Source organism: Lampetra fluviatilis, chromosome 12, assembly GCF_964198595.1.
Source record: "Lampetra fluviatilis chromosome 12, kcLamFluv1.1, whole genome shotgun sequence".
In the NCBI taxonomy this organism is placed as follows: domain Eukaryota; kingdom Metazoa; phylum Chordata; class Hyperoartia; order Petromyzontiformes; family Petromyzontidae; genus Lampetra; species Lampetra fluviatilis.
Window position 1 is genome coordinate 9734088 of NC_136286.1, and position 12915 is coordinate 9747002.

The 12915-nt window shown below is 50.7% G+C and overlaps 1 protein-coding gene across 1 annotated transcript in view; it reads left to right on the forward strand.

The window, feature by feature from the left end:
* The first annotated feature begins 7182 nt into the window (after positions 1–7182).
* TLX1 (T cell leukemia homeobox 1) overlaps positions 7183–12915 on the forward strand; it is a 30667-nt gene continuing 24934 nt past the window's right edge. The window contains exons 1-2 of the mRNA XM_078861217.1: positions 7183–7822; positions 12282–12519. Of these exons, the coding sequence (XP_078717343.1) occupies positions 7183–7822; positions 12282–12519 (878 nt within the window). The remainder of the gene's footprint in view (positions 7823–12281; positions 12520–12915) is intronic.

Below are 12915 nucleotides of genomic sequence, written 5' to 3' on the forward strand. Positions count from 1 at the left end.
TTGACGTTGAGAAAAAACAAACCTCAACGCATTCGTCAATAACACTGCCTTCAAATGAGTTTATAAATATAGAATACACGACTTTTCGGGCAATGGCCCTCCTTCATAGCACATACATGGCACGTGCACATTACTGTGCTACGAAGAAGGGCTATTGCCCCGAAACGTCGTTTGTTACATACGTATTCTTTTAAGTCCACACGCTGTCGTTTTTGACGAATATGTTAAGTGTTTTTGTTTGTTTTGTTAATTGTGTTTGCGTACCACTACCAACGCAGAAGCATCAGCAAAATAACGTCTTACTTACTGCTGACTTACCATAAACGGAAACGCGTGATCGTGTCGGTCTTAATTATAATTTGTCACGAGCAAAATACAAATTTTTAAACGACATTTATAATTTCACATGGAGTCTTTATTTCGTCGGCTCCCTAACCACACCTCTGATTGAAAGTTTTGCTGTGGTGAAAAGTGATGTTAGCGAGCACCTATTACGTCTGAGCGTGACAGGCGGCGAGATGTGGGCAGCACTTAACCTGGCCGTCTGGTAAGGCCCACACCACCAACAGCAGTTACTCATTTCATGCTCAGTCAACCTAGAGGGGGGAGGGAGGTGAGTCCAGATTCAGATGCCATTGGCCAATTGCGCGCATGGCCTAGAATCGCACCCGAGTCGCGATAAATGTGCGACCCACCACGCCACCACTCACCATATATATACGAGCATACCTTATATATATACACACACACACAGTTACACACATATGTATGATATATAATCATTGGTGTGCAATGAATAAGGTGCATTGCCCGAAACGTCGCCTATTTTTTCAATTTTATTTTAAGGCCGCAGTGGTATTTACGAATTTTTTGAGAGTTCGTGATTGTGCGCCACTGCCAACAGCAGCATCACCACCAAATAATTTGTATGATACCGAGACAATGGCAGATGTGTAATAGGTAATGCTGCTCTATAGAAAGGTTAGAGAGCTCTATGCTCGTCGAGCATAAACAGAGCAAGCGTATTGTCTTCCCCCCGTCTTGGCCCCCAAAAAGTTGCAGCCGTGAAGATGATTGGTGGTGTCCGCTCGCGGGGAAGACTTAACAGCTACTCGACATTGTTTCCAGTCTCGTGTTAAAGTCGACACACGTACAGCACACGCTGCGTACACACACGCGAACAACAATAACCAAAAACAAATACATTACACCGACGCAATATATGTTGTCAATGCCAATCGTTGTCAACTATTTACCCGGAACAGCGTAAATGAGTCTATAGAGACTGTTTTTTTTTCTGTCAGCAGGCTCCTGCTATCGGGATTAACCCCCCCCCCCGCCAATCACAGTCGCAGTATTCTCATTAAATTACTTTCGTGTGGAGTGTGACGTTCGGGCCGATGGAAAGCGCGGCGAGCGGTCACGAGTACAGTGACACGCGCACGCGCGCGCCCGTGACACGAGCAGAAAAAAAAAATCAACGTCCGTTTGTTTGACAGCATGCAGGCTGGGCTTATCGTCGAACGTTCGCCGAACGTTACGTTCGCCGAACGTCTGAGTGAAGGAGACCCACTTTAAGAAGGGTTTTTGTTTTCTGTTGCACAATTATTATATTTATATCTTTCTTTCTTTCTCTCTCGGACTTAAAGAAATGTGAACGCGATTTAGGTTTGGCAATGTTCCAACCAATCAAATATCTCGCTGTCAGTTCCCAACGAGTCTGTATCGCCCTGGGTCGCTCAGAGCCTCATGAGAGCCACGCGTTTCTATGTGGTGCGTGCATCAGGCTCAATGTGTATTCCTTAGAAGCCCTGCTAGAGGGTTGTCACTCGAAACGTTAGTTTCATTCCTCCTATTGTGTTGTTTTTATGTTCAATGAATATGCGTTGATTTTATTATCGTTATTGAAGATGATTACTTAAATTATATCTGTAGACTTTCACGACCAATACGATGAAGCATCCTTAGTTTATTTTGGGTTAGATCAATGTTTAACTATAATCCTCCACCATCAGACAGTGCCACTCAAATGAAGTTGTCACGCAAGAAACGGTTTCGATGCCTTTCACCATTCCTCCTCCTACTTTACTGATAAACCGAACCATTTTTGCATATTTGCCCACGTGACAACTTGCTTTGATTGGTCGTCGGATGGTAGAGGGTTATTAGTTAAACAATTGCATTATATTTCGATTTAAAGCTTTCGTGACTGCAGGGATTCATCTTTTTGGTTCTTTCGGTAAAGTCACGTAGAAGGGAAAAAAACATAATAAAATAAAAATTCTCACGACGTTTCGGCCACAACGCAAGCAGCCGTCCTCAGGTGAAGAAACAGAAACACGAGACCGGAACCCAAAATAAAGAATTATGAAAATGATTGCGTTGCGTATATCTGTAAAATAATTTATTTTCAATCATCTCTCTACACATACAGTCAATAGTGTGTGTGTGTAATCATGTACGTTAAATATAACCTCCAATGTAAAAGACTATTATTATTATTGACCATTTAATATTGTGTCGGTACAATGGTCGATACGTGAGTGCGGTAATCGTGTTGTTTGTAATACATGCGTTAAATACATACCTGGACAACGCACACATGTAAATGAATCATCACTACTATATTATTTTAAACACGCAGGAACACATTTACGAATACATGGGTACAAACTCACTAAAAATATCGTATGCTGATATTTCGGTAAATATCTCGAGCAAAAAATATTAATTTACACATCTTTCCTAACCCACTGCTGAATCAATGCCTATTGAGAGTACATTAATAAAACGAATACAGTACTACATTCATTACCTGCTCAGGTATTGTTAACATATTTGTACAGAATATAAATCTCTCTTTAAACTGAACTTTGACAACGTCACGTAAACGTTTGTCGGGGAGCTAACAGACGACCCAGGCCCAATTTCAGAGCAATTTACTATCAAAGATCAGCTCGGAATTGCAAGATTCAAACTAAATCTCGAATCTACATGAAGATATAAACGAGCCTCTATAAATAATAATAATCACGATAATCACGATTATTATTACGTCCAGCCCCTGTGCTAATCCACTGCTGGATGGAAGCCTCCCCGAATCCGTGAGAGTTGTTCTTTAACGAATTAAAAAACTTATATTTTAGTTTTACCAGGAAAGGCCCACTGAGCTATGCAACTCATTTTTCAGAAGCGACTTGGCCACAAATGATAGCTCAACGAAGCGGTTTATCACGTGGACATTTATAGCGGCCAAATAATCTAAACGCGTGTTGATTCTAAATGTGGAAGGGGAAAAACCGGAGGACCCGAGAAAAAAAATCCACGCGACCACGGGGAGAACACGCAAACTCCAAATACACAGCAGGCGGCAGGGTCGGGATCGAACCCACTACCTCCTGTATACCTGGCGAGGTAGTTAACATCTCGCCATACTTCACCACGTTGGTTTAGTTAGTTCATGCGGGCTAGTGAAGTCCCGCACGACAGGTTCAGCCGTGGCCAAGAATCAAAGTTTTGTGACCGGCATGCAGTGCGCTAATCACTGCACCACCGCTCCCCGCTACGCTTTAAATACGTACCGGATACACTAACAATGTTATTAGCTTATTTTGCGCACAGACTGGTGTACAGCATCGTTTTCGCCTACCGGTATACATATCTTAAGGTTATTTATATACAGACAACAGCAAATATATCCCCCGTATTGCCAAAGCAGACTGTTGGGGAGAGTAATTGCAAGCGAGCACCTATCAAAGCAAAATGGCACTGAAGGGGGTCGGTGGCCAGGACCACGCCCGGCCGCCTTTGTCTCCCCTAGCGGCGATGTTTACACACAGCGGCAGGTTTTCATTTGAGGCTGAGTCGACCTAGGGGAGGCTCAGGACAGGCCGTGAGCGGGAATCGACTGCGGGTCGCCAGGATGGTCGTGCGGCGCGTTAACCGCTACACTGCCGCTCTGAACAATTAATATATTTACACATTATTTACATACACACATACATATATATAAAGATACAGATCCCCCGTATAGCCTTAACAGACCGTAGGGGCAAGTGCTGTTAGCGAGTACCTATGAAGGCCGGAACGGTACACGAGGGGGTGGGTGGCCAGCACCACGCCCGACCGCCTTTGTCTCCCCAGTGGCGATGTTTACACACCACACGAGGTACTCATTTCAGGCTGAGTCGACCTAGGGGAGGCCCAGGACCGATTCAGATAATCGTCACTGGTGTTGGACCGTGCGCGGGAATCGAACCCAGATCGCTAGGTTCGTAGCGCAGCGCGCTCACCGCTACACTACCGCTCCCCACAACATATATATATACACACACGCACAGAGACATATATACGTGCATTACGTGCGTTTCCACACATAGAGGGTATACAGTGCATATGGTGAGAGTTAGAAAGGTTCACTGATGACTGATGCTGTGCTGCTTGACTTCATAGAGCATCAAACCTCTGACCCCAACCACCACCACCACCACAGCCACCCGTCAATCCGCAGCCCGTAACCCCAGTAGCGCGCCCAGAGTCGGGGATGGACACTCGGATTCCGCAGTCGACGTCGCTCCATGCGAGTATGCACGTTGGACGTGTATGTGATTGAACTACGTTGAACTTCTTTCGCACCGTACGTAGCCAACCGTGCCCATCGGAGGGTGCGTGGGGAAGGACAGCGAACTGAACACAACAAGAACGGCTCTAAAGAGGAAATTAGCGGCTTCCTAATATCGGCAGGGGAAGAGCGTTCCGGAGGGCTGAGGAAACGCACCTGAACTTTACACAGCAACGAACACGACGTGTGGACATTATCTATGCATTTACAGTATACACATTTTACATTTTAAAGTATTTTTTGTTATGATTGATCTCAAAATGAGTTCGAACAACGTGTGTGCATTTCTGGGGTTAGATAAGTCTTACACGCGGCTCTTTTTGAGTCGGCAGCGAGTATGCGTAGGTGAGTGTGTGCGTGTGTAGGTGCGTAGGTGAGTGTGTGCGCGTGTGTGCGTGTGTGTGTAGGTGCGTGTGTGCGTGTGTGTGCGTAGGTGAGCGTGTGCGTGTGTGTGCGTAGCTGAGTGTGTGCGTGTGTGTAGGTGAGTGTGTGCGTGTGTGTGTGTGTAGGTGCGTGTATGTGTGTGTGTGCGTGTGTGTGCGTAGGTGAGTGTGTGCGTGTGTGTGCGTAGGTGAGTGTGTGCGTGTGTAGGTGCATGTGTGTGCGTGTGTGTGTGTAGGTGCGTGTATGTGTGTGTGTGCGTGTGTGTGCGTAGGTGAGTGTGTGCGTGTGTAGGTGAGTGTGTGCGTGTGTAGGTGAGTGTGTGCGTGTGTGTGTGTAGGTGCGTGTATGTGTGTGTGTGCGTGTGTGTGCGTAGGTGAGTGTGTGTGCGTAGGTGAGTGTGTGCGTATGTAGGTGAGTGTGTGCGTGTGTGTGTGTACACACGAGTGAGTGTGTGTTTACACACGAGTACACGCGTGTGAAATGTTCACGGGTGAGTGTCTACGTGCGAGTGCTTGTGAGTGACCCAGCGTGTGTAATTATGAGCGACTGTGTGTTGTGAATGAGCGTGTATGAGCGAGTAGGTGAGAGTGTGTGGATGCGAGTATGTATTTGTGAATGTGTGTGTGTGTGAGCACGTGTATATGCGAGTTGCGTTAGTGTAGGTCGACTCAGCCTAAAATAAGTACCTGGTGTGGTGTGTAAGCATCGCTACTGGAGAGACAAAAGCGGTCGGGCGTGGTGCTGGCCACCCACCTCCTCGTGTGCCGTGCCGGCCTTCATGGGTGCTCGCTAACAGCACTTGCCCAAATTACCTGTCAATGCTATACGGAGGAGCTTTGTCTTTGCACGTGAATGTGTATATCAGTCGGCGCGTGAACTTGAGTGAGGGTATTAGTCGGTACGTGTGTGTGTGTGAGAGAGAGAATGAATGCAAGCAAATCCGCGATTGAGTGAGCACGCGAGACTGTGAGCGCGTGTGTAACGCAAAGACAAAAGACCCCCCCCCCCCTTATAGCCTTAACAGACTGTTGGGGCAAGTGCTGTTTAGCGAGCATCTATGAAGGCCGGTAACGGCGCATGCATTGCACACACGCACAGACACACTCGATACACCATCGCATTTCCCAAAAAAAAGGTATTCGCAGTTCACCGACGACGATTCTTCACGCGAGACGCGGCGAGGAGTCACCTGGGAGTGAACACAAACAGGCGGGCAGCCCGCGTAGCGGAGGCGGCGGCATCGACTGAAAATCATCGCAACACCGCGCGTCTGAGCCCGGGCATTGTTCGTCCCCCACCCCACCACCACCGCACTTCACGAACGAGACGCGAAAATCACCCGCGTCGTGCATGATGCACATCGCGCGAGGAGGACTCCAGCCAGGGCAACGGGGCCCGTGCACAGCGCGAGAACAGAACCCAAACCACCACCACCCCCCCAACACCCCCGCCAGCCTTCCCTCCCTCCTAACCTCTACCCGCAACCCTCCTCATCCTCCCAATCAACCCCTCCCACCTCGTCACCAATCCTCCCAATCAACCCCGGCCTAAACCAACAACCCTCCCTCTCCCTCCCTCCCTCCTATTAGTTCGCCCCCCCCCCCGCCGCCCTCCCCCCAACTCCCGCACCCGAACCCCCCGCCCCCGGGCCAATGATGGCTCCTGAAGGGCGCTTTGCTTTACGCACTCGCGTTCGGCATCCGAGTGCGGACACCGGAGCCGAGGCGCCGCGCTCACTTCGCGCTCCTCCTCCTCCTTCTCTCGCTTCGTTTGCCGCTGCTCCTTCGTCCTCTTCTTCTTCTTCGTCGTCTTCCTCCTCTGACTGATGCGCGCCTTCTCGTCGTGCAGGACATCGATCCTCGTCAGGCGCATCCGTCTCGTCCGCTGCACTTCAACGCGGCGAAGAGAGGATTCGGACTGACGGAAGACGAATTCGCAATCTAACTCTCGATAGCGGCAGTCGTAGCAGCGGCGGTAGTTGCGGCAGTCGTGATCGGACGCGGAGCGGCCGAAGAAATCGCGAGCAGGCACGAGTCCTACCGGGTCGGCTCGCCCTTCCTGGGGTCTCGCGCGCGGTTGCGCGCTCACACGCAGGCGGAGCCGCAGGCATACAGACGAGACTCGCGAGCAGACTCGCAGGCAAACGCACACGAGTCGGACAAGGCAGTCGGGCAGACATGGACCACACGGGCGGCAACCCCGTGGTTGCACAGACGCATCACCACGGGGGCGGACATGAACCTATCAGCTTCGGAATCGACCAGATCCTCAACAGCAGCGACCAGGGCGGCTACCTGATGGCCGGAGGCCGCCTCTCCGACTCGGACTACCACCTCCAAGGCAGCGGGGCTTACAGCGCCTGCATGGGCCCTCCCTACAACGGCTACGGCGGAGGTGGAGGAGGCGGAGGAGGAGGCGGCGGTGGGATCTCGGGGAGCTGCGGAGGTGCGGGCGGAGGAGCAGGCGGCGGCGGGGGAGTGCCTCCCTGCGGCGTGCCCACGTTCACGGGATCCTACAATGTCAACATGAGCATGAATGTGAACATGGCGGCAGCGGCGGCTGCGGCGGCTGCGGCCGCGGCTGCCGGCGGCCCTCACGGCTGCTCGGGCGGTGGTGCCGGGATGATGGGGCCCGGCGGGGTGATCCGCGTGCCCGCGCACAGACCCATGCCGCCCCCCGGGGTGCACGGACCCTCGATGGGCGCGGGCATGGCCCCCATGCCCGGGGTGACTCCCATGAGCAACATGAGCAATCTGAACGCGATGAGTTTCCCGTGGATGGAGAGCAGCAGACGCTTCGCCAAGGACCGGCTGACAGGTGATTCTGCCAACCGAGTTGCTAAAGCGTCTACGTGCCGGGCAGCGCAGTAAATCTTCATCGTTATTAGCATGATCCGCATCATCATCATCATCATAATTAGAGCAGTGCATCTGTACATTGCCACCATGTTTTATTTGTAATGGTTCTTTTGTTTTGAAAGGCAAGGCAGACGTTGGAGGGCTGGGTGGTTGTGTGAGATGAACGCGCGTGGGTGTTTGTGAGAGCTGTGTGTGCATGCGTGACATTCATTTGCATCCAGTGTGATTGGCTACGAACACTGTTGATTGATAACATTCACACTAATGCACTCGGGTAGAGGCCTCACCACTGAGTCTCACGAAAACCAACGTGAGCTGCGTCATGACGTAAGTTTTTAGTCGTCATTAATGTATAATTTAATTAGAATATCGAATTTTATAGGCGTCGTCCTCGCTTAATTAACGCGTGTTATGCAAATTTTGTTCATTGATGAGTTCCAATCCGCGAGCCCGAACAACGAGTTGCTCGGACGGGCTTTACGCAAATGAATTAATTTGTATTTCACAAACAGGCAAATACATTGCATGGGATTTTCCCAGGTGCCGTACGCGGTGTGGGTCTTAAGACCACGCAGAGGCGTAAATTGTAGAGCGACTTAATAAGGAGCCGCTCGCTATATTAATACGGAGCGGTGTAGCCCGCGCATCGTAAAATAAAATCCATGCATTTTTAATGACGACGAATATAACCCTTGGACGCGTACATATGTTTGTATTTACGCGAGCTTTATTGATACGAGCATTGCGCGTAATGCAATGTTAGATTTTTGCGTGCAATTCGTGTTAACTATTTCATCATAGGGCCCTAATATTTAGCGTGACCGGCGTGGTGAAGTATGGTCAAATACACATCACAAACCCAACGTGGTAAAGTATGGTCAATTACACCCTACTGTCGATTGGCAAAAGCGCTGTGCATATAAACACCATAGATGCAGCGGCTGCAATGTAATACGTTTATTGTGCAAGGTGTAAAAAGTTAAATGCAAAACGGAATAATGCGTCGAAGGCATTCCACCAGGCACACATTACGCGCAATGTTATAGAAAACTGGATTTTTTAAATTTGTTTAATAAATCACTGCGTAATGCCGAGTAATCCACGAAATTATTATTCTTATTTTGTATTGCGACAATGTTCTTATTAATTTTGGAAAATTGACGTAAACTCGAACGAGTGGGAATACTCAATCTGCACCACACGTATCAACACAAATCCATATCTCTTGCTCAACACAATAGATAGATAGATATACGTGGCCCGTGAAGATGCCCGTGTCGTACTAACTAACCACAGTACTAACGAACATTTTTTTTTATCTCGCTGAGCTAAATGGCTTTTATTTCAGAAGCGACCCTGGCACAAATTGTACAACTCTGTACACAACTCACATTCACTGTGGCTACATTGTACACGGCACCTAACAAGCACGTCACTTGGGAAAAGTCGTCTGCATATACACAATTATCACACACAAAGACAGATCCCCCGTATAGCCTTCACATACTGTTGGGGCAAGTGCTGTTAGCGAGCACCTATAAAGGCGGACACTGCATACGCGGAGGTGGATGGCCAGCACCAAGCTCGGCCGCCTTTGTCTCCCTAGTGGCGGTGTTCTTATTTGAGGGGGAGTTGACTCACACAGATCATCATCATCAGCCATGGGTCAACCCAATACTGGATGAAAGCCTCACCAAAGCCCTCGCCACGGCTCACGATGCTGTGATGTAACAAAGACAAAGTTCCCCTGTGTAGCCCACACAAGCTTACGAGGCAAGTACGGTTAGTGAGTACGTGTATCAGCGCCTGTGAAGGCCGCACGGCGCACGAGGGGGTGGTGAGGTTATCAGTACCCCCCACCCCACACGCGCTAAGACAAGTTCGGTCCAATTGTTAAGTATTGCAATGAATACATTCCACTACTATTGACTGCAGTATTGTAGACAGCTTTTTAATGGTAGGTATATATATACTGCGTGTATACTATGTGTATGTATATATACAAAGACAAAGATTCCCCACCATAGCCTCAACAGACTAGGAGCGAGAGCTTCTATGAAGGCCGAGACGGCACACGAGGGGGTAGGTGGCCAGCACCACGCCCGGCCGCCTTTGTCTCCCTCGTGGCGATGTTTTACTACACTCACCGCACCATAGCACACACCTGCCAGCATTTAGGCCCAACACGATGTACAATCTCCACTTGGACGTTGAATAGCGTTGCTTGCTGTCTGCAGTCGTGTGTTCCGTGTTTATTCATTATTATTAAGGCCGCTCGCCACGGCACTTTTGCGCTCACCTCTATTTAGAACGGTTGGCTACGAACGGTGCGAAAAAAGTTCAACAAAACATACGTAAACCGTCGACCAATTACTCGTGCCCACGTTCAACCTATTATCGGGCACTCGAGGGGCATATTCTTTTTCTTTCCCCGTAACGTAAGGGAGAGGAGGCGATCGCTTAATTATTGGCCCGCGTATCGGCTCGACTCTTCGCCACTGGTACACGTTGTGCCGTCGGCAGCAAACGCAAGCAGCGTGGCGCATCCATGCGACGAAGGCGACACCAGCGGGGTCGTGATGCGTACGAAAATAACAACTCGCGCTTGTAATTTAGCAAAGGAGAGCGCATATTGATACGGGGATGCGGCCTATGTAATAACTATGGCGCGCAATGAAATCGATGCTGCTTTTAACATTTAGAGAGGTTGCGTTTTATTTACAAAAGTAAACTGCACAGGAATATTTTACACGATGGGATTTATGTGTGTGCGGTGGTGGTGGTGTGGGTAGGTGCTCGCTTGCAGCACTTGCCCCAAATAGTATGTTGAGGCTATACGGGGATTTTTTTTTCTTACGTTTGTATAGCGGTTATCGCGCTACGTTACGAACCCCGGCGACTCGAGTTCGATTCCTGCTCACGGTCAACACCAATAACGGTTATCTGGACCTGTCCTGGGCCTCCCCTAACTCGACTCGGCCTCAAATGACCGCCTGGTGCGGTGCGTAAAACATAACCATTGGGAAGACAAAGGCGGCCGTGCCATGGTGCTGGCCACCTTACCCCCTCGTGTGCGGAGCTGGCCTTCAGAAGTGCTCGCTGACAACTTTTGCACCAAAGCTCTGTTAAGGCTACACGGGGGGTCTCTGTGCATTCTTATTTACGTTTGAACAAAACAGCCAGGCCTACTAATGTGTGAAGTCCGTGTGTGTGTGTCTGTGCAATTGGCACAACGTACACAGGAGTACCACTGGGGTAGGATTTTGTGTGTACATGTAAGGAAAGGGGCAACTAAAGTCAAGCCGAGCCCAGTCGTAGTCATGATAAATACATTTATTGCATATCCATTTACACACAACCAGTTGCAGGGTTGGCCCACTTTCCATCACACTCCACTTCAGGCGAATTGCTTGGCACGCTGACCGTGGCGGCGGGTGGTGGTGTATTTGTAAGTGTTTAGCACGCGAGACTTGACGCGATGTAGAACTGCAGACTCGTCCCTGGCGCTACGAGTGCAACAAATCAATCTCCCGATGGAAACATATTGGAGGCGCCGAATAAGAAACAAAACTATTTTACGATGTTTCACCCCACCACCCCGTCCTCGTTCCAAGCGTACAACTCCACAACACATTCTTGCCGAACGACAAACGTTATGACCACTTCCCGAACGTCATTATCATTTAAATGGGTCACCTCGCCCGTCAGTCACGGCCATCAACTGGGCATTATGTAACCTCGACACGGGCAGCAGCAGCAGCGGCAGCGTTCGGCTGTCTACGACGCGCGCGCGGGACCCCACGGCTCGCCGTTTCGCCTTAACGCACGCGTTCGACTGCCGGCGAAAACGAAGTTGGGGAGTTCTCGGTCATCGGTCATTGCTGCGCCTCGGTCGCTCGTCGAGACAAGCTGCGTGCAAACACGTTCTCGTGTGACAGTTTAATTAGTCAATTGACCGACAATTATCCGGCGCCGCGTGAACAACAAACAACTCTGGGCCGCTGTGCGAATGGCCCTCCGCCTGCAGTTGATGTCGCGTTTTCACCGTCGCTGTTCAACGATTCCACGACGCTTTACCGCGTGAATGAATCCCCTCTCGTTTCGCCGGTCCCCCCCCCCCACAAACCCTTCCACGGCCTTGCCTTTTGTCCTGCTTCTCCTGGTCCCAACCCCCACGTCCTTCGAATGCCCTTCCTCGATCCTCTCCCCATCTTTCCCCGGTCCTTCCTCCGTCCTTCCTTTGTTCTTCCTCGCGTCCCCCCCCCGCCCCCAGCCGCCCGCCGCGCTTATTTCCGAGACGCAAACCACCTCGGCGCTTCTCCTCCGCGTTCGAAGAGGGACACCTCCATAACCCGACGTCCTCTCCCTTCTCTCTCCTGCTCACACCCCCTCCTCCTTCTCTTCGACCACCACGACAGCCGCCCTGGCTCCCTTCACCGTCCAGCGGCGCATCGGCCACCCGTACCAGAACCGCACGCCGCCCAAGCGCAAAAAACCCCGCACGTCCTTCACCCGGCTGCAGATCTGCGAGCTGGAGAAGCGCTTCCATCGCCAGAAGTACCTCGCGTCCGCGGAGCGCGCAGCCCTCGCCAAGGCGCTCAAGATGACGGACGCCCAGGTCAAGACGTGGTTCCAGAACCGGCGCACCAAGTGGAGGTGAGGTGGCGTGTGTGGCGTGTGTGTGCGTGCTGTAGCCGGCGGGGGGGGGGGGGGCTACAGCCGTGGTTACAGGGTTGAGTGTTGGAGGCTATAGCGCTGAGGGTCTCGGCTGTAGTGGTACGGACGGGTACGGGCTTCCTCCAAAGTGCAGTTCGACCACGGGCCTAATTCTCACCTTGATCGGTCGTCATTGAAATACCTTCAATTGGTCACGTGTGTGCACGCGCATGATGATTGCTACACACGTTCCAAGTGACGTCGCGGGCGGGCGGGCGGGCGTTTTTTGAAATTTCATTTGTGAATACCTGTATTGTACGCGTGTTGCATGCGTGTTTACATGCGTGTGCACGTGTCCCGTCCGTTGTGACGGAGAGATTGCGGATTCAAATTACG